Raw genomic sequence first — 19,492 nt, forward strand, 5'->3', positions numbered from 1 at the left:
CCCACAGGCTTATCAAAAAGTCCCTTAAATGCTACCATCGTACCTGTAACAACCACCACCCTTAGCAACACATTCCAGGCACTCACCACTGTCTGTATAGTAATCTTGCTCCACACATCTCTTTTAAACTTTGCTCCTCTCACCATGAAGATATGCCCCCTGGTATTTGATTTTTCCATCCTGGGAAAAATGTTTGGACTGTCTACTCCATATATTTCTTTCACAATTCTACATCCTATCAGATCTTCCCTCAACCTCCATCGTTCCAGAGAGAACAATCCAAGTCTGTCCGAAAATTAATTCAGCTAGAAATCAGTTATTTCACTCAAATGATAACCAGTGGATAATTGCTTACCTTTCAAGAGAATGCTGCCATCTCCACACGAGTGAACTTTGATTGTATCAGGTATATTGGATACAAGCTCCAAAGTAGACCTGTAACCCAAAGCACACAAAGGCAGCCGCTTTCCCATCATTGTCTGATAATCTTTTTCAAGCTCGGCAGGAGACAAACTATTCTTGGCAGATATCAGCAGAGACCGCAGCTCCTTCTTGAGAACCTCCAGCAACTGCTCCTGCTCTGACATCTTCACACTGCAATATTCATAAAAAAGGAATAAAATCCACTTCCTTTATGTTAAATACACTTTTGCACCCAAAGCTTTTGAGAGAATAGTCTAAATTAAGAATCTGAATATAACTTATCCATTGAATTTCAAAATAAAATGATTTTTACATTTTATTTGTCCAGTTAAAGAATCACTCACAATAAACTCTTTATAAATGGAAACATGAAAATGAAAGACTATAGTTATCTAAAAAAAGAATCAAGCCATAAATACCAAAATATCCCATTGGTACAATAGCAACTATCCTATTCTAGTTAACATTTCCAAACTTTCTGCCAACTTTATGCTGACAGAAATTACAATATCAGTTTGTATTAATTTATAATACCATTACATACTAAAATATTACTAAGCAAACTATTTTTAGCAATGCATTGGGCTGGCATTGCATTACCTAATCTGACCTCAACTTGAATGTTTTAATCGGAATGGACTCAAAACAGACACAAAGTGGAGGCTTGTCAGATAACCAGATTCAGAGACAGAAGGGTATAAAGGAATGGAGCTCATGTTCAGTACAAGCATTACTAACCCAGCATGCAAGAGTCCATAGTAGGAAGAATTTACCCAAAGATTTAGTATGGCAATGGAGAACCTGGGAAAATAAAGTGGAAAACAATACTGGCAAATAACAATGAATAAGTAAGATTAGATTAGAGATACAGCGCGGAAACAGGCCCTTCAGCCCACTGATTCCGCACCCCGCACACTAACTCTATCCTACACACGCTAGGGACAATTTACAATTATACCAAGCAAATTAACCTTCAAACCTGTACGTCTTTGGAGTGTGGAAGGGAACTGGAGATCCCAGAGAAAACCAACGCAGGTCACGGGGAGAACGTACAAACTCCGTACAGATAGTGCCCGTAGTCAGGATCAAATCCGGGTCACTGTCGCTGCAAGGCAGCAACTTTACCACTGCGCCACCGTGCCTTCCAGCAAAAGAGAAAGTAAGCTAAGCAAAAAATAAAGGTAAGAGTACACGTACCAAGAATACAGAGTGAAGAATAAAAGTTGAATATTACAAGATTAGCAGTGAAATTTAAAGAGAATTGGGAAAGCAGTGAAACTCTGAAACACTGAAGGAACAGATAAAAAACCAAGATATTTCACTCGGGCCTAAATTAAACGGAAAGCCAGATGGGGAAATCAAGGTATTTAGAAATGGACAAGATAAAAAAAATGTCAAAGCGTCAGCGAAAGAGTCAAAATATTAGGTGTTACAAACAGCATAAATCAAGTAGACCAGACCATTTTAAAGTGAAATTATACAACTGTATTAAAAATAAAATTAGGTAGAAGTATTAATCCAGTTAATTAAGGAATAATACAAGAATTATAGAATTGTAAAGAATAAAGGTGTTTAGAATAAAAACCTAGTCTAAAAGGCAAAATGCAAGAGGAATTCAGGCAACATGGTGGAGGGAAATGGCCAGACAATGTTTAGGGCTGAGATGTGAAGGAAAGAACTGCAGATGCTGGTTTAAATCGAAGGTAGACACAAAATGCTGGAGTAACTCAGCGCGACAGGCAGCATCTATGGAGAGAAGGAATGGGTGACGTTTCGGGTCGAGACCCTTCAGTTTTGGATTAGGATTTTACTTCAGTCAAAAATATCATCTGTCCATTTCAGGGGAATCAGTCTACCCCACGACAGAAGGGGGAGGAGTTGATAAAGAGAAGAGTTGAAATAGATGTAGAGCGATGTAGAACAAATGAATGAAAGTTATACAAAAAAGTAACAATAATAAAGGACATTGTTAGCTGTGCTAGGTGAGAACAGGTACCTGGTGTGACTTGGGTGGGGGAGGGATTGAGAGAGAGAGGGAGTGCAGGGGTTAATTGAAGTTAGAGAAATCAATATTCATACCACTCGGTTGTAAGCTGCCCAAGCGAAATACGAGATGCTGTTCCTCCAATTTACGATTAGCTTCACTCCGACAATGGAGGCGGCCTAGGAGAGAAAGGTCAGTGTGGGAATAGGAATGGGAATTAAAGCGTTTGGCAGCTGGGAGATCAGGTAGCTCCAGGCAGATTGAGAGAAGGTGATCAGCAAAACGATGGCCCAGTCCTCATCTGGTATCATGCTTGTTTAAGGGTCCACATCTTGAATAACAGATACAGTAGATGAGATTGGAGGAGGTGCAAGTGAACCTCTGCCTAACCTGAAACGGCTGTCGGGGGCCCGGGACAGAGTTGAGGGAGGAGGTATAGGGACAGGTGTTTGATCTCCTGCAGTTGCAGAAGGTGGTACCTGGGGAGTGCGTGGTTTGGGTGGGAAAGGATGAGTTAACCAGGGAGTTGCGGACGAAACAGACTCTGTGGAAGGCGGAAAGGGGTGGCGATTGGAAGATGCGACTCGTGGTGGGATGCCGTTGGAGGTGCCGAAAATATTGGAGGATCATGTGTTGTTTGCGACGGCTGATAAGGTATGGGCTAGGGTGGCTCTGTTGCAACTAGGGGGAGGGGGAGCAAGGACCGAGCTGCAGGGTACGGAGGAGACACGTGTGAGGGACTCATCTTAACAAATCATTTGAAAAGGAAACTAAGAATAGATAACATAATAAATATAATTTGTCCAGTTTAAAAAAAATCTTTGATAACACCAACCTCAGGTTGAATTCAACAATATCAGGTAACCAAACTTTTTAAATCATTAATATTTCAGTTTGTAAATGGTGTCTTTTTCTCTTTGGCCTCTAAATGTCAATATTTAAACTCATGGTTACAATTTTACTTTACACGCATCCATAGAAACATAGAAATTAGGTGCAGGAATAGGCCATTCGGCCCTTCGAGCCTGCACCGCCATTCAATATGATCATGGCAGATCATCCAACTCAGTATCCCGTACCTGCCTTCTCTCCATACCCTCTGATCCCCTTAGCCACAAGGGCCACATCTAACTCCCTCTTAAATATAGCCAATGAACTGGCCTCGACTACCCTCTGCGGCAGAGAGTTCCAGAGATTCACCACTCTCTGTGTGAAAAAAGTTCTCCTCATCTCGGTTTTAAAGGATTTCCCCCTTATCCTTAAGCTGTGACCCCTTGTCCTGGACTTCCCGAACATCGGGAGCAATCTTCCTGCATCTAGCCTGTCCGACCCCTTAAGAATTTTGTAAGTTTCTACAAGATCCCCTCTCAATCTCCTAAATTCTAGAGAGTATCAACCCAGTCTATCCAGTCTTTCTTCATAAGACAGTCCTGACATCCCAGGAATCAGTCTGGTGAACCTTCTCTGCACTCCCTCTATGGCAATAATGTCCTTCCTCAGATTTGGAGACCAAAACTGTACGCAATACTCCAGGTGTGGTCTCACCAAGACCCTGTACAACTGCAGTAGAACCTCCCTGCTCCTATCCTCAAATCCTTTTGCTATGAAAGCTAACATACCATTCGCTTTCTTCACTGCCTGCTGCACATGCATGCCTACTTTCAATGACTGGTGTACCATGACACCCAGGTCTCGCTGCATCTCCCTGCTATTCTTTCTACTCCTCCCACTTTCAGCAATTTAAAATACAATTGTTTTCTCACTTTTTTAGCTTTGATGAAGGGCTATTGATCTGATGCACCAATTATGCCCTTCTTGATGGAGACTGCTTGACCTGCTGAATGCGTTTAGCATTTTCCGCTTTGCTAAAATGTAATAAATTTGCCAATAACACCATATTTGGGGGAGAGAGCTGAAACAGGAGTATTGCAAGAAATTACAGGGTATTAATAAACCTACAGAGTGGACAAATCGATGGTAAATTAATTGCAATGGACATATGTGAAGTGCTGTGCTACTTTAAGAAAAAGAGTTTGTGAATAACACGGGAAAATGGGACAGGGCCTTTAACCCGTCCCACTTTCCCGAGTCACCACGAATTCTCCCGAGTTTTCCCCTCGATTCAAACTCGGAGAATTACGGTAATAGCCGTTCGTAGGTACTCGCGGCTATTTTCTTTAACTCGTGGACATTTTTCAACGTTGAAAAAACGTCCCAACTTACCTGATGCCCCAAGTTCCTATGGCTGGCATTTCGAGCCGCTACGAAACATCTACGGACTCCTACGGGTTCCTACGAGCTCGCTACAGACATTACCGGACATTCCTCGAGTTCGAATCAATGGGAAAACTGGGGAGAGTTCGTAAGTAACTCGGGAAAGTGGGACAGGGCCTTAAGAATCTAAACGATAGGGATAGACAAGACAATAGGTGCAGGAGTAGGCCATTCGGCCCTTTAAGCCAGCACCGCCATTCAATGTGATCATGGCTGATCATCCCCAATCAGTACCCCGTTCCTGCCTTTTCCCCCATATCCCTTGACTCCGCTATCTTTAAGAGCCCTATCCAGCTCTCTCTTTAAAGCATCCAGAGAACCTGCTTCCACCGCCCTCTGAGGCAGAGAATTCCACACACTCACAACTCTCTGTGAGAAAAAGTGTTTCCTAGTCTCCGTTCAGAATGGCTTACCCCTTATTCTTAAACTGTGGCCCCTGGTTCTGGACTCCCCCAACATCGGGAACATGTTTCCTGCCTTCAGCTTGTCCAAACGCTTAACAATCTTATATGTTTCAATAAGATACCCTCTCATCCTTCTAAACTCCAGAGTGTACAAGCCCAGCTGCTTCATTCTCTCAGCATACGACAGTCCCGCCATCCCGGGAATTAACCTTGTAAACCTATGCTGCACTCCCTCAATAGCAAGAATTGGAAGGATCAAAGGAACACAACTTTTGAAAATGCCATTAGTGTAATTAATTCCTAGGAGTCGCTGGTAGAATAATGAATCAATATTGAACATTGGTAAAAAAGTGTGGCCATTGTAAAACTGTGAAAATGAAGACACACGGAACTGCAGACGCTGGTTTACAAAAAAAGACACAAAGTGCTGGAATAACTCTGCATGTCAGGCAGCATCCCCGACCCGAAACCTCGTCTATTCATGTCCTCCAGAGATGCTGCCTGACCCATTGAATTCCTCCAGCACTTCGTGTGTTTCAATGAAAATGAAGGACTGTCACCAAGAGCTGAAATACGATTTTTTTAAAACTCGAAAGTAGCAAGTAAGGAATTTGTGCTAAGAGAATGGTGGAGCTTCGGGTGAATTTAAAGAGAATCTGGGATGAAGGGAAACGGGAGTCTTGCTCATTGTTAGATAAGAAAAATCAGAAGGGGGGTACTGTCGGAAACAAAACAATTTTATAAAATGACGACGCTCGGACACAAGTAAACTCGGTCAGAATATCTGACCACCTTGTGGAGTTCTAATGTCCTTATTTGTTGAAAAAAAATGATTTAAACTTAGTTAGTTTAGATTATAAATCTCCGATTCATTTAATAAATATACAAAGAAAATGTTACCGATTTAATCTTGGCTCCTTTATCAATTGTTCCAAAACTCGTCCCTTCGATATTGCAGGTGGCGATGGCAGGCCCCGTGCTCCGGGTTTGCTGCAGTTCACTAGTTGGGCTCGACACACACTGTTGTTTTATTCAGGAACGGTCCTCTGTAATGAGGTGATATTATTTTTGCGGGGAGTACTCGCCAATTCCAAAAGTAAGGCGAGTGTAAAATGAGAGGCCGCCCGGCAACGGCAACGGCACCGCCGCCCCGCATCGACCAGTGAAGGCGGCGCCTCAACCTCCACACCCACCACGCGTTCCCGCTCCTGACTCCAACCTGCGCCACAGCCAAACGCTCCCCGCTCTGCTGCAAACCCACGTTCCGCTCCTCCACAAACCACACCGCCAGAAATCATACTTTATTCTATTAATCAATTACACCAATTAAAATACATTTGGGAGCAGATTGATAAGGTTTAGAGGGATATTGGCCAAGCACGGTCATGTGGTACTAGCGTAGATATGGGATTTTGGTTGGTATGAGCAAGTTGGGCCGAAGGGCCTTATTCCGTGCTTTATGGCTCCAGGACTCTACCAGACGGAGAGAAAGGTCACCAATTTTATACATAGAAAAACGCAATAGGGTGATTTCACGAAAGGTCACTGGAGCGTAGATCCGCACCCACGTGACCGAAAATCTCAAGTGGAGGACATGCTATACATCCGGTACATGTTAGTGAATGGGAAAACACGCACTTTCACACCCGTTAAAAACATCGAAAACAGCCAGTTTTTGAGCTGCAATTTACTGTGCCAGTCGGGTTGACCGTGAGGCACAGCTACCTAAATTTACAGTCCAAAAAAAAGATAGAAACTAAGGTAAATTCAAGAAGGAGCTGAAGGCGCCAATCCAGCGGAAATGCTTATCGGACATTTGCCGTGGAGATTTAAAGATCCAAAATATCGAGAATTATCGCGTTTGCTCGCTGCATTTCATCAAAAGTAAGGCATTATTGACTTTTTTATCTTTATTGATGAAATGCAGCGAGCAAACGCGATAATTCCCGATATTTTGGACCTTTAAATCTCCACGGCAAATGTCCGCTGTTCACTTCCGCTGGATTGGCACCTTCAGCTCCCTCTTTAATTTACCTTAGTTTCTATCTTTTTTTTGGACTGAAAATCTCGGTAGCTGTGCCTCACAGTCACCCCGACTGGCACAGTAAATTGCAGCTCAAAAACTGGCCGTTTTCGATGTTTATAACGGGTGGGAAAGTGCGTGTTTTCCCATTCACTAACATGTACCGGATGTATAGCATGTCCTCCACTTGAGATTTTCGGTCACGTGGGTGCGGATCTACACTCCAGTGACCTTTCGTGAAATCACCCTATATACCTTTAAACTTGACCTTTTTTCCCTTCTTAAATGTAAAATAAATTGCCCTGCAGTTTCCTTCCTATCCTTAAAGCTATGTCCTTAGTTTCTGACATTTCCATCTGAGGTTAAAAATTCTGACAATCCAACACTTCTCAAAATGTTGTGAATGTTTATCAGGTTTTCCCTCAGTCTCTGACACTCTAGAGAAAACATAGAACATATTTTGGCGGTCTGAAGAACGACAACTGAAGTTTCCAACAGATCTTTATTCAAAAGTTCGGTTTCCAGTATACAGGTTCTTTAGACACATCTGATCACAATGGTGGCCACCGCTGAACTAACGCGCGCAAGCAAAAAACGCGCGAAACAAGCGGCCCCTCCCGAGTTATGTGACCGCGGCTTCCGAACGACGGGTTCGATCTCTGCGTGCGCCAGCAGGCGCCGCTACAATATACATAGAACAGTAAAGCACAGGAACTGGGCCTTTGGCCCACAATGTCTGTGCTGAACACAATGTCAAGACCAACTTTTATCTGCCTGCGCATAATTTATATCCCTCCACATCCATATGCCTATCCAAGACTCTTAAATGCCACTATTATACCTGCCTTATTCCCCCCCCCCCCCCCCCCCCCCCCCCCCCCCCCCCCCGCAGCCCCCCCCCCCCCCCCCCCCCCCCCCCCCCCCCCCCCCCCCCCCCCCCCCCCCCTCACCATGTACAAGCACTCACCATGTTGAAAATGGTGAATTTTGGTGTAAAAAAATGACTTGCTCTGCACATCTTCTTTGAACCTTTTCCCTTTCACCTTAAAGCTATGCCCTCTAGCATTTGATTTTCCATCCTGGGAAAAAGGTTCTGACTGTCTACTCTATCTGTGCCTCTCATAATTGTATGTACTTCTATTAGAACTCCCGCAACCTCCAGAGAAAATAATCAAAATCTGTTTAACCGCTCTTTGCAGCTAATACCCCTAAATTCAGGCAATACTTCAAATGCAGCCAAACCAAACTCCTATCAAACTGCATCATGACTTATTTCTCCCACTCAATACCTAAGCCTTCTTTACCACTCCATGTACTTGTGTTGTCACTTTGAAGAAGTTATGGACTTGGACCTGAAGTCCCCTCTGTACATCAATGCCATTAATTGTATGTATTCCCTACATTTGACCTCTCAAAGTGCAACACCTCACACTTGCTCGGTTTAAACTCCATTTACCATTTTTCTGCCCATTTCTGTAGCCAATCTATATACCGCTGTATACGTTGACAACCTTCCTCAGTGACCCTAGAACGCTTGGTGTCATCTGAAACTTACTAACAAATCCATCTATATTTATTTCCGTTATTTATATACATCACAAACAGCAAAGTTCCCTTTACAGGTATCTGCGGAACTCCACTGAACTCAGACCTCCAGCCTGAATATTGCCCTTCAACCACAGCCCGTGCATCCTAATCTTCTGGATCAGCCTAGCATGGGAAACTTCGTCAAATGCCTTACTAAAGTCCATGAAGACACCATCCACCATCATCAGTCACCTCCTCACAAACGTAATCGAAGTATGACACGACCTGCTGTATACAAAACCATGCTGACTTCCCCAATCAACCCATTATTTTCCAAATGAGAGTAAATTTAGTCCCAAAGAATTCTTTCCAATAGCTTCACTACCAAGACTCTCCCCAGACTCCAAGCGCAAATTCCCTCCTTTATCCTTGAGTGTGTCATCCCTCTCCCCGATTACCCTAGTTTTTAACATTTGTATAAAATGCCATGGGATTCCCTGTAATCCTACTTGCCAAGGACATTTTAATTATGAATCCTGACCAAAAAACGTCATCTGTCCATTTCCTTCCAGTTGCCCAATTGCATCGTTTAGTGTCTTCTGTTCATATTTCATGCGCCCTTCTGCCCCTAATTTGCTGCTTGTTCAATCCTGCTTTATTTTCCTCAAACGCCTTGTCTGATTTCATCTTCCTAAACATTACGTATCCTGCCTTTAAAATAAAAACATTTACAACCTCTCTCATCATCCAAGGTTCCTTTACCTTGGCATCCTTTGGGCGGCGCGACCGACGTCGCAGCGGCCTCTGCAGTCTGTCTGTGTATTTTTTATTTTTTTGTCCCGTTGAGGGTTTAGTTTGTAGCGGGTTTTTAAATGTGTATGTGTGGGGGGGTGGGGGAAACTTTTAAATCTCTTTCCTGCATGGAGACCCGACCTTTTACCTGTCGGGTCTCCGTTGCCGTTGGGGCCTAGCGCCGTGGAGCGGCCTCCAACCGGAACGACCTGGAGGCTCAAGTCACGCAGCCTGTGGAGGAGCTGCGAACCTACCTTTGTGGAGCTAGCCCGCTTCGGAGCGTGGAGAGCTGCTGCGACCCGACTCCGGTGGATGGTGACACCGGGAGCCCGCGGGTCCCCGGTGGGAGACTGCTTTGCGGGGCACCGGCGACTTCTCCCGCTCGAATTGCGGGGTTGAGAGTGACCTGGAGCGGGGCCTTACAACGCCCGGCACGGCTTTAAATTGCCGCGGACTTGCTAGCGCCCGCCCGGGGCTCCAACATCAAGACCCGGGGCAGGGCCTTACATCGCCCGGCGTGGCTTTGAGTGGCCGCGGACTTGCTAGCTCCCGCCGGGGCCTTTGACCTCGACTTCGGGAGAGGAATGGAGAGCAGGGGAGTGATAAGACTTTGCCTTCCATCACAGTGAGGAAACTCACTGTGATGGATGTTTGTGTGAATTGTGTTGGTGTGTGTCTTGGTTCTTTTCTTGTATGGCTGCAGAAACCAAATTTCGTTTGAACCTCATGTGAGGTTCAAATGACAAATAAAAGGTATTGTATTGTATTTATCTCGCCTTACTTTTGGTAACTGAGATGGAGAAACACCTGCACTGACTTCTCTTCTCATCTTCCACTATTAGAGTTTACCAAAAATCTTCCTTGATCCTTGTCAGAATGCAATCAGTATGAATTGTAACACTTCCTCCTCGATAATCATCAACATAGGAGCATATTGAGCTGTGTACACAGAACCCTGCTCCAGTCTCTCTGTACTCATGACTGTAGTCAGCCGCAGTCTGAAGAAAGGTCTTGACCCGAAACGTCACCCATTCCTTCTCCAGAGATGCTGCCTGACCCGCTGAGTTACTCCAGCATTTTGCGTCAACCTTTGATTTTAACCAGCATCTGCAGTTCTTTCCTACACCACCATTAAATTTGTTGATGGTACTACCATTGTTGGACAAATATTAAGTCCACCATACAGCGCCAGTGTCTTTTAACTAAAATAAAATATGCCCATGAAAATCTCTGAACTTAGTTTTGTTGCCGTCCCATTTCCAATACTTTATTGGAATGCAATCCGAGGAATAAAAATTATTTACTTAAATGAAATAAACCAATGATTAATTTAATTACACATTGGCTGAAAATGAGAACAAATATTATTCAGGTTCTTTTGTTAAAGACATTTACAAACATCATAGCCAAGATAAATAGCCACTGATATCAATTAAGTGACTTAAAAGTCTATGTGCTATTCCATCTAAAAACAGGGGTCAATGTGAGGGCTCTAATGTGTTCATTCCATCTTATATTAGTTATGGATCTTGCGCCGAAAATGAAAACAAAGCAAGCAGTGCAGAAAGCGAATGGCATGTTGGCCTTTATAACAAGAGGAATCGAATATAGGAGCAAAGAGGTCCTTCTGCAGTTATACAGAGCCCTAATGAGACCACACCTGGAGTATTGTGTGCAGTTTTGGTGCCCTAATTGGAGGAAGGTTTACAAGGTTAATTCCCGGGATGGCGGGACTGTCATATGCTGAGAGAATGGAGCAGCTGGGCTTGTACACTCTGGAGTTTAGAAGGATGAGAGGTATCTCATTGAAACATATAAGATTGTTATGGGCTTGGACACACTAGAGGCAGGAAGCATGTTCCCGATGTTGGGGGAGTCCAGAACCAGGGGCCACAGTTTAAGAATAAGGAGTAAGCCATTTAGAATGGAGACGAGGAAACACCTTTTCTCACAGAGTGGTGAGTCTGTGGAATTATTTTCCTCAGAGGGCGGTTTAGGCAGGTTCTCTGGATACTTTCAAGAGAGAGCTAGATAGGGCTCTTAAAAATAGCGGAGTCAGGGGATATGGAGAGAAGGCAGGAACGGGGTACTAAATGGGGATGATCAGCCATGATCACATTGAATGGCGGTGCTGGCTCGAAGGGCCAAATGGCCTGCTCCTGCACCTATTGTCTAAAACAATGTCACAGTTTTTAAGAGGAACAAGCTTGCCATGGACATGAATCCGCCTTGTCAAGCACTGTTAGCTCGCCTAAATTTCTGTTAAGATCTTATCATTAAGATTGATTCTAATTGCTGATGTGATTAGGGGATAAACACAATCTCATCAACCAAATCCAAAAATGACCCCGGGATATTGGCTCAAATTGTCCCTGGGATAATGACCCCGGGATATTATCTCAAATTAAACAAAAGGTAGGAAATCAATATGATAGAAAGAAAATTAATTTGCTAGACAATTAGATTTCCAAAAAAGACAAACCAAATAACATCTGTACATTTTTCAAATATATAAAATGAACATTGAAAATAATTCTGCAGCTGGCACTAACAGAAAAAAAATGTCATATTACAAATTCTTCCTGTGCACTACTAAGAATGCATTCAATGTCAATGTAAGTAGTAAAGACTGTAATATTGTTGAAACATTTCTTCATACAGGTTGGGGCAGTGACTGCACTTCATCTAAGCATTCAGCATATGATTCCTTATACTCGTCATGAGATTTGATCAATATTGCACACGTTGGTCGTTTGGTTCCTGCAGCAGCTCCCAAATCCTACACAAAAACACAAATATCATTTAAACAATAATCCAGTCACCTCTGGAAACATAACAGCACAGCACTGGCTACCTCATCTGATAATCAGAATACTTCAATAAAAGTTGCAATAAAAGTTCTTGATTTCCAACAATAATTTGCATTCCAGTTTTATTCAGCAGCTAAGCATGCAAGAAATAAGGTACACCTAAGCCAAGGTACACCTAATTCATGTTGAACAATCCTACTGAAAGTTGAAGGAACACCAAACAGCTTTATCTAATATTATTTTTTTATTTCCAACTTACAATATTCTATATTTGGTTTAAACCAGCATCTGCAGTTCCTTCCTATTTATTATTTGATTTGTTGACTTCATCTAATCCGGCTGGGGCTGGTTTTTCAGTTATTACCCAGTCATTTGCAAGGATTTCTGTATGTTCTCTTGTTGAAAGTATCAATATGTTTGTATTATAGAAAAATATCTTACCATTTTGGAAGGGATGTAAGCATACGGAAGGCTGTTATCTTCACACAAAACTGGAAGGTGGCTATAAACATCAATTGGCATTGTATCACCAGCTAATACAACTATCCTGCAGGCAGAAAAATAGAGTATAAGCAGAATACCATTCAATAAAATGAGCAGAAAGAAAGTTTTCTCAAAATGACATTTTATTCCTTCTGCTGGATTTTTAACAGGTATGGGCATAAGTACTATGTTATGTACTGTATAAAACTCAAATAATATACCCAGTTACAATATGCATCTTATGAATTACCAGTGAACCAGTGAAAGAAATGTTGATTATTTTGCAAGCAAGACGTTGTTCCACTCGGAGAACGGCACCTCATATTCCATTTGTGCAGCCGATAGACCAATGGAATGAACTCTTAGTTCACAATTTCAGATAGCTCGTTCACGTGTTCCTTTCCCAATCCCATCAGTCCATCCAGGGTTCTCTCCCCCTTTGATCACCGTTTCCATCACCCTCACACCGTTCTTTGTGTCTTCTCCTTTGGTTCATCTTTCCTATACCTTTCTCCATATGGTTTCATCTGCTTACCATCCCTCCCTTATTTATTCCCATCTGTCGCCTACCAGCTTCTTTCTCAACACTCCCATTCCCCAACCTGGCTAAATCTACTCATTGTCATTCATTCGTGCCCAGTCTGGTTCCACCGATCATCTATCAGCCTGTTTCACTCCTCTCTCCCACATATGCAGGCTAATTTTCCTCTACACTCAGTCCTGATGCCTGAAACAGTGACCATCTTTTGTTTCTGTAGGTGCTGTGCAACTCACCAAGCCTTTCCAACAATATCATTTGCTGGGAATTTCAGCAAGTGTTGCCACTTGCAACTCAATAGTTTAAACAGTTCCGTCAATTTAAGTTATGGCAAGTTAAAGTTAATTCATGGCAGGAGGGTTCTGACCCATTGAAAGCTTTTCCTACACTCTGTGGCAAATGGGACATTTTCAGTATCTATGAAAACCATAGGAATAGAAAGTGTATCCCGCTACAATTGCTTGTTATGAGTGATAATGATGATAAGCCACCGTGGGACATCAACGATACTTGAGCAGCAGCGAGGCAAGGGAGAATGAGAGATGTTAAATACAAAACAGAAGCAAAAATGAATGGCAAAGAAAACAATGGTGGAGGACAAATAGGACCAGAGCGTAAAAAATATGCTTGGAGTACTAATAATGTAAAATAGGCAAGTTGAAAGGCACTGGGCCTTAATGTGCAGAGCACCGGCGATAAAGAATATATTAACAAAATAAATTGTTTCTATTATAGAGACATGGCTGCATGGTGACCATGGATGAGAATTAAACATTCAGTTTTCAATACTCAGCAAGACAGAGAAAAAGTGAAAGATGTGATAACGTTTGTTAAGAAGGAAATCAATGCATTGACAAGTCCTGGCTTGCAAAATCACCATGTAGAATCTAAACGGAATGTATTGGCGTATTATTGTCATTTTTACCGAGGTACAGTGAAAAGTTTTATTTGCATGCTGTCCAGTCAAATCATACTATGGAGTACAATCAAGCCACACACAAGTATAACAGGTAGTGCAGAGAAAAATATCAGAATGCAGAATATATTCTCTATAACTAGAACAATATAATGTTACAGCAATGTACCATTTCAGTTACAAAGAAAACGTTCATGGTCTGCAATGAAGCAGGTATGTAAGATCGTGTCTACACTAGATTATGAGAGGACGGCTTGGTAGTCTGATATCAGTACAGAAGAAACTGTTCCTGAACCTGGTGAGTGGGCTTTCAAGCTTTTGTATTTCCTGCCTGACGGGAAAGTGAGAAGAGCGATTGGCTGGTGCGAAAATTATCTTTGGTTATGTTAGTAATATAGAAAATAGGTGCAGGAGTAGGTCATTCGGCCCTTCGAGCCAGCACTGCCATTCGATATGATCATGGCTGATCATCGAAAATCAGTACCCCGTTCCTGCTTTCTCCCTATATCAATGTGCATTAGTGAACACAGACTCAACTTTGCCCTAAGAGCTATATCTCTTGAATACTTGAATGTTGGCTGCTTTCCTGAGGCAGCATGAAGTGTAGATTGAATTGATGGTGGGGAGATTGTCTACGTGATGGTCTGGGCCATGTCCATAACATTCTTCAATTTTTTTGCAGTCTTGAGCAGAGCTACTGCCAAACCAAGTAGTGATTCATTGCGATCAGATGCTTTTTACGATGGAACTGTAGAAATTGATAAGTCTTTGGAGATATGCCAAACTTCCGTCGTCTTTGGAAGGAGAGGCGTTGGTGTGCTTTCTTGGCCATAGCTTCAATGTGATTGTTCCAGGACAAATTGTTTATGCTCAAAGTTTTCAACCATTTTCCTTTCAGCACCATTGATGCTCATTGTGGCATATACTCCACCTCTCTTCCAGAGGTCAATAACTCTGTAATCTTGATAACATTGAGGTAGAGGTTATTGTCTCAAAAACATGTGACTACGCTCTCTGGAATTAAACATTAAATCTATGATGTACACAAAGGGTACTAATGTAATCATGGCTGACTTTAATCCATGTATAGATTTATTAAGCTAAATTAGCAATAACACTGTGAAGGAGAAATTCTTGGAGAGAGCATGTGATGGCTTTGCAGACTAATACATTGAGAAACCAACAAGAGAATTATGTATCAATGACTGGGTATGGTGCAATAAGCAAGAAAAAAATAATGATCTTGTTGTGTTTGGTCATTTAGAAAAGATTGACTAACATAAAATAATTATTTACAAAGATGAATGGATAGAATCTGAACTAAAGAAATTAGCAGGGTATGAAATACAGATTGGCTACAATTGGGTACTTTACAAAATGGGTTGGTGGAGAATAGGCAATGTTAATATTAGAAGAAAGTAAACTATTTGGGCACACTTGAGTCAGGAAAGAAGACTCTTTGTGGCTTACAAAAGACATTTGCAAAAGTATAAATCCAAAAAAGCGGCACATCAAATTGCCACAAAGTAAACATCAGGCCTGTGTACTGGAAGCGGTTTAGAATTCAGTAAAGGAAGTCATAAAGGTTGAATAAAAGATGGGCGGCGCGACTCTCGTCAGCAGCGGCCTCTGCACTCTGTCCGCGTTTTATTATTTTCTGTCTATGTTTTTATGTAGTTTTTGTTATTGTTTGTTGGGGTGTGTGTGTGTGGGGGGTGGGGGTGGGGACTTTTAAATCTCTCCCTGCACGGGAGACCCGACCTTTTCTCGTCGGGTTTCCGTTATCGTTGGGGCTGCAATGAGGAGCGGCCTCCAACAGGAAGAGACCGGGGACTCTGGTGCCGACGACTCACCGTCGCCGTCACGGGGCTGGCCGAGTCCGGAGCAGGTGGAGCGGTGGAGGAGCGCTGCTGCTGCTGCGGCCCGACCGGAGAGTCGGAGGCTTCAACTGCAGGTCTGTGGACGGCGGCACCGGGAGCCCGCGGGTCCCTGGAGGGAGACCGCTTTTCAGGGCTCTCGCAACGACGACTTCTCCCGCCCGAGTTGCGGGGGTCGAAGAGCTCCTGGAGCTGGGCCTAACATCACCGCCCCGTGCGGCTTGGAATGGCCGCGGGACTCTGCAAGCGCACGCCGGGGGCTCTAACGACCTCGCACCACCCGGCGTGGCTTTAATGGCCACAGGACAATCGCCATCGCCAGCCGGGGGCTTTGACTCTGACTCTGACATCGGGGGGGGGGGGGTAAGAGTGCAGTGGAGAGATAAGTTTATTTGGCCTTCCATCACAGCAATGTGATGGATGTTTATGTAAATTATGTTGTGTCTTGGGTCTATTTGTCTGTAATGTATGGCTGCAGAAACGGCATTTCGTTAGGACCTCAAGGGGTCCAAATGACAATTAAATGCATCTTGTATCTTGTATTGTATCTAGGTAAGAGATGGAATATGATGGTAAGCTTGCTGGGAGCGTAAAAATTAACAGTAAAATATGTGAAGACATAAAGATCAATGTCCCCTACTGTCAGAAACCGAGGGCATTATAATCGGAGACAGAGAAAAGCCAGAACAATTAAACACATACTTTGTTTTGTTTTCCCCAAGTGGGACAACAAATAACCTCCCAAATATGCTCAAGAATCAAAGATCCAGAAAAAGAGAGGAACAGATAGAATCTAATATTAATAAAAAGTGCCATGAAAATTGGAAGTCAACAAATCCCAAGGGCCACTGCTGAGTTGCAAAGGAATGTGCATTAGTGAACACACTCAACTTTATCCTCACCCTTTTTCGCCCTTGTTGATGAATTTCTGGACTTCCTTCACTCCTCGGCGTATCTGCTTCACTTTTGCAGCTAAAATGAAGTGAAAATTAAATGGAAGTAGATGTGGCTAAAGATCTTGGAATGGCAATATAACAGACAATAATCCTACCTCTCGCACACTTCCATATCCCTTGGAATAGTTTCACATATAAGTCCATTACATTGGATCAGCAGCTACTTTTCTTTCAACAGGTAGAATAAACAAGCACCACAAATGCCAATTATTTCTGAAAAGCTAAATTTGAAAGAGGGGGACAACTACAAATGCTGGAATCTTGAGCAAAAATACAAGCTGTTGGGGGAACTCAGCAGGTCAGGCAGTACCTGCAAAATTAAATTGACTTTTTAATTCCCTTCCCTATAATGACCTATTTGTCCTTGCCTCTTCACTGCCCGAATGAGGCCAAAGGCAAGCCAGAGGAACACCTCATATTCTGACTCGGTAGACTTAAATCTGATGGTATGAATATTGAATTCTCCAATTTCAGGTAACCTAGGCCCTCCCCCAGTTCCTCCATCCATCCTTATCCTCTCACATACATCCTTCTTTCCCTCTACACACTGCTGTCTCTCACCCAGCTTCGGCACCTGCATCATCTGCCCATCATCCAGACACTGCTCTCATCCCCATTTCCCCACACCACCTCCCTTACCTTGTTCCCCATACTCAAACTTTCTTCCCACTAGATTTCATCAATGTCAAACCCTTGTTCATATGATCATAAGTGGCAGGAGCAGAATTAGACCATTCGGCCTATCAAGTCTACTCTGCCATTCAATCATGGCTGATCTATCTCTCCCTCCTAAACCCATTGTCTTGCCTTCTCCCCATAACCTCTGACACCCATACTATAAAGCCCACCAATCACAGACCTATTCCTTTTCTCCAGAGATGCTGCCAGACCTGTTGAGTTACTCCAGCTATTTGTGTCTATCTTCGGTGCAAACCAGCAACTGCAGTTCCTTCCTACACATTCATGGCAGATCTCTCCCATCATATCCCCTCTACCTCAGCAAATAGCCGCAATAATTTCCATTCCTTAACAACCAGTCACTGCTCAAATGTCCCGCATCCCCACAATCTCACTCCTCGGCCAACTCCAAATCCTGCTCCTCACCCCCCCCAACTCTGGCTTCCCAGATGCACCCAACCCCAGATCCACTCAGCTCTCGCCAGACTTCCCCAACCCGACCCCTACACCCCAGCATCGCCCCGCCGCCCCCGTCCCTCACCTTTCTTCACGCATTTGTACAGCTTCTTGCTCAGCTTCCTCGATGCCAGCGGCTGCGCAATCGCATTGACATTCGCCACCAAGTCCTCATATGTTTTCTCAGGCTCGGGTTCTGGCTCCATCACGTCGTCCAGCTTCTCCTTCTTCACCTTTGGGGACTTCATGTTGTCCGCGGCCGCTCGCTCACTCACCACATGGCAGCGGGGGCGGGACATCCGGTCCGCGCCGCCCGTCACTGGAGGACGCGGCGCGATTCATGCGCTCGCACGTCAATCACGGTGGCGGGAAGTGACGCGCTGGAGGGGGGCGGGCGTTACCCTGGACTGGAGCAAGAGTTGTCTCCCAATGCCCAGGCAACTGATGAGTAACACATCTCCCGGTTGCTAAACACTTTAATTCTCCTACACAGACCTTTCTGTCCTCGTTCTCCTCCATCGTCAGAGTGAGGCTAAACGCAAATTAGAGGAACAGCATCTCATATTTCACTTGGGCAGCTTACAGCCCAGTGGTATGAATATTGATTTCCCTCACTTCAGATAGCCCCGGCATTCCCTCTCTCTCTATCCCTCTCCCAACCAAGTCACACTAGCTTCTCGTTTTTATCCAACAACAGCTTACAATGGCCTGTTTCCTTTATTAAAGTTACTTTTTTTGCGTACCTTTCATTCAGTGTTCTTTATTTCTACATCATCTATATCTCTCGTTTTACTTTTCCCTGACTACCCTGAAGAAGGGTGCCTTGTTGTGACCTTTCCCCGAGCCAACAATGAACCATTCTACATTTCTTAATCATCGTCTGGTTTGATCTGCCCTTTTCACAACTTACCCATCCATATCTCTAGTCTCCCTTTCCCCTGACTCTCAGTGTGACGAAGGGTCTCGACCCAAAACGTCACCTATTCCCTTTCTCCAGAGATGCTGTCGGACCCACTGAGTTACTCCAGCTTGTAGCTATCTAGCAACTTCTTACACATCGGCAAGACCAAGTGCAGACTAGGCCCTCATTTCGCTGAACACCTTCGCTCAGTCCGCCTTGGCCTACGTGATCTCCTGGTTGCCAAACACTTTAGATAGTGTTGACGGGAATAGGCTAAGATAGACTGGAAAATGTTACTTAAAGGGTTAACGGTGGAAATGCAATGGCAACGATTTAAAGATAACATGGATGAAGTACAACAATTGTTCATCCCTGTCTGGCGATAAAATAGAACAGGGAAGGCGGCTCAACCGTCACTTACGAGGGAAATTAGGGGTAGTGTTAAATCCA

At 43.7% G+C, this 19,492-nt stretch overlaps 3 protein-coding genes across 3 annotated transcripts in view; all 3 read right to left on the reverse strand.

Annotated features, from left to right (window-relative positions):
- Positions 1–6,270, reverse strand: part of tdrd5 (tudor domain containing 5) — a 53,225-nt gene extending 46,955 nt beyond the window's left edge. Inside the window, exons 1-3 of the mRNA XM_055651819.1 lie at positions 5,986–6,270; positions 2,503–2,586; positions 356–594 (exon numbers count right to left, since the gene is read on the reverse strand). Of these exons, the coding sequence (XP_055507794.1) occupies positions 356–587 (232 nt within the window). The 5' untranslated portion in view covers positions 588–594; positions 2,503–2,586; positions 5,986–6,270. The remainder of the gene's footprint in view (positions 1–355; positions 595–2,502; positions 2,587–5,985) is intronic.
- The window catches only part of LOC129707058 (small ubiquitin-related modifier 3-like), a 261,239-nt gene that overhangs the window by 175,810 nt on the left and 65,937 nt on the right, over positions 1–19,492 (reverse strand). The gene's annotated exons all lie outside the window — the stretch shown is intronic.
- Positions 10,790–18,463, reverse strand: nhp2 (NHP2 ribonucleoprotein homolog (yeast)). Its single transcript, XM_055651815.1, has 4 exons — positions 18,227–18,463; positions 16,954–17,023; positions 12,679–12,784; positions 10,790–12,206 (listed from the first exon to the last, which is right to left on the reverse strand). Exons 1-4 carry the CDS (start codon positions 18,438–18,440, stop codon positions 12,081–12,083), a joined length of 516 nt encoding a protein of 171 aa, XP_055507790.1. The 5' UTR covers positions 18,441–18,463; the 3' UTR covers positions 10,790–12,080.

Source organism: Leucoraja erinacea, chromosome 20 (genome assembly GCF_028641065.1).
Source record: "Leucoraja erinacea ecotype New England chromosome 20, Leri_hhj_1, whole genome shotgun sequence".
Taxonomy (NCBI): Eukaryota; Metazoa; Chordata; class Chondrichthyes; order Rajiformes; family Rajidae; genus Leucoraja; species Leucoraja erinaceus.

Excerpts from the sequence above, each read along its gene's own strand:
- nhp2 (XM_055651815.1), bottom strand. The coding sequence starts at position 18,440 with ATGTCCCGCCCCCGCTGCCATGTGGTGAGTGAGCGAGCGGCCGCGGAC. Across the intron at positions 17,024-18,226 it reads GTACAAATGCGTGAAGAAAG|CTGCAAAAGTGAAGCAGATA; the intron begins GTGAGGGACGGG and ends ACTTCATTTTAG. Across the intron at positions 12,785-16,953 it reads ATCAACAAGGGCGAAAAAGG|GATAGTTGTATTAGCTGGTG; the intron begins GTGAGGATAAAG and ends TTCTGCCTGCAG.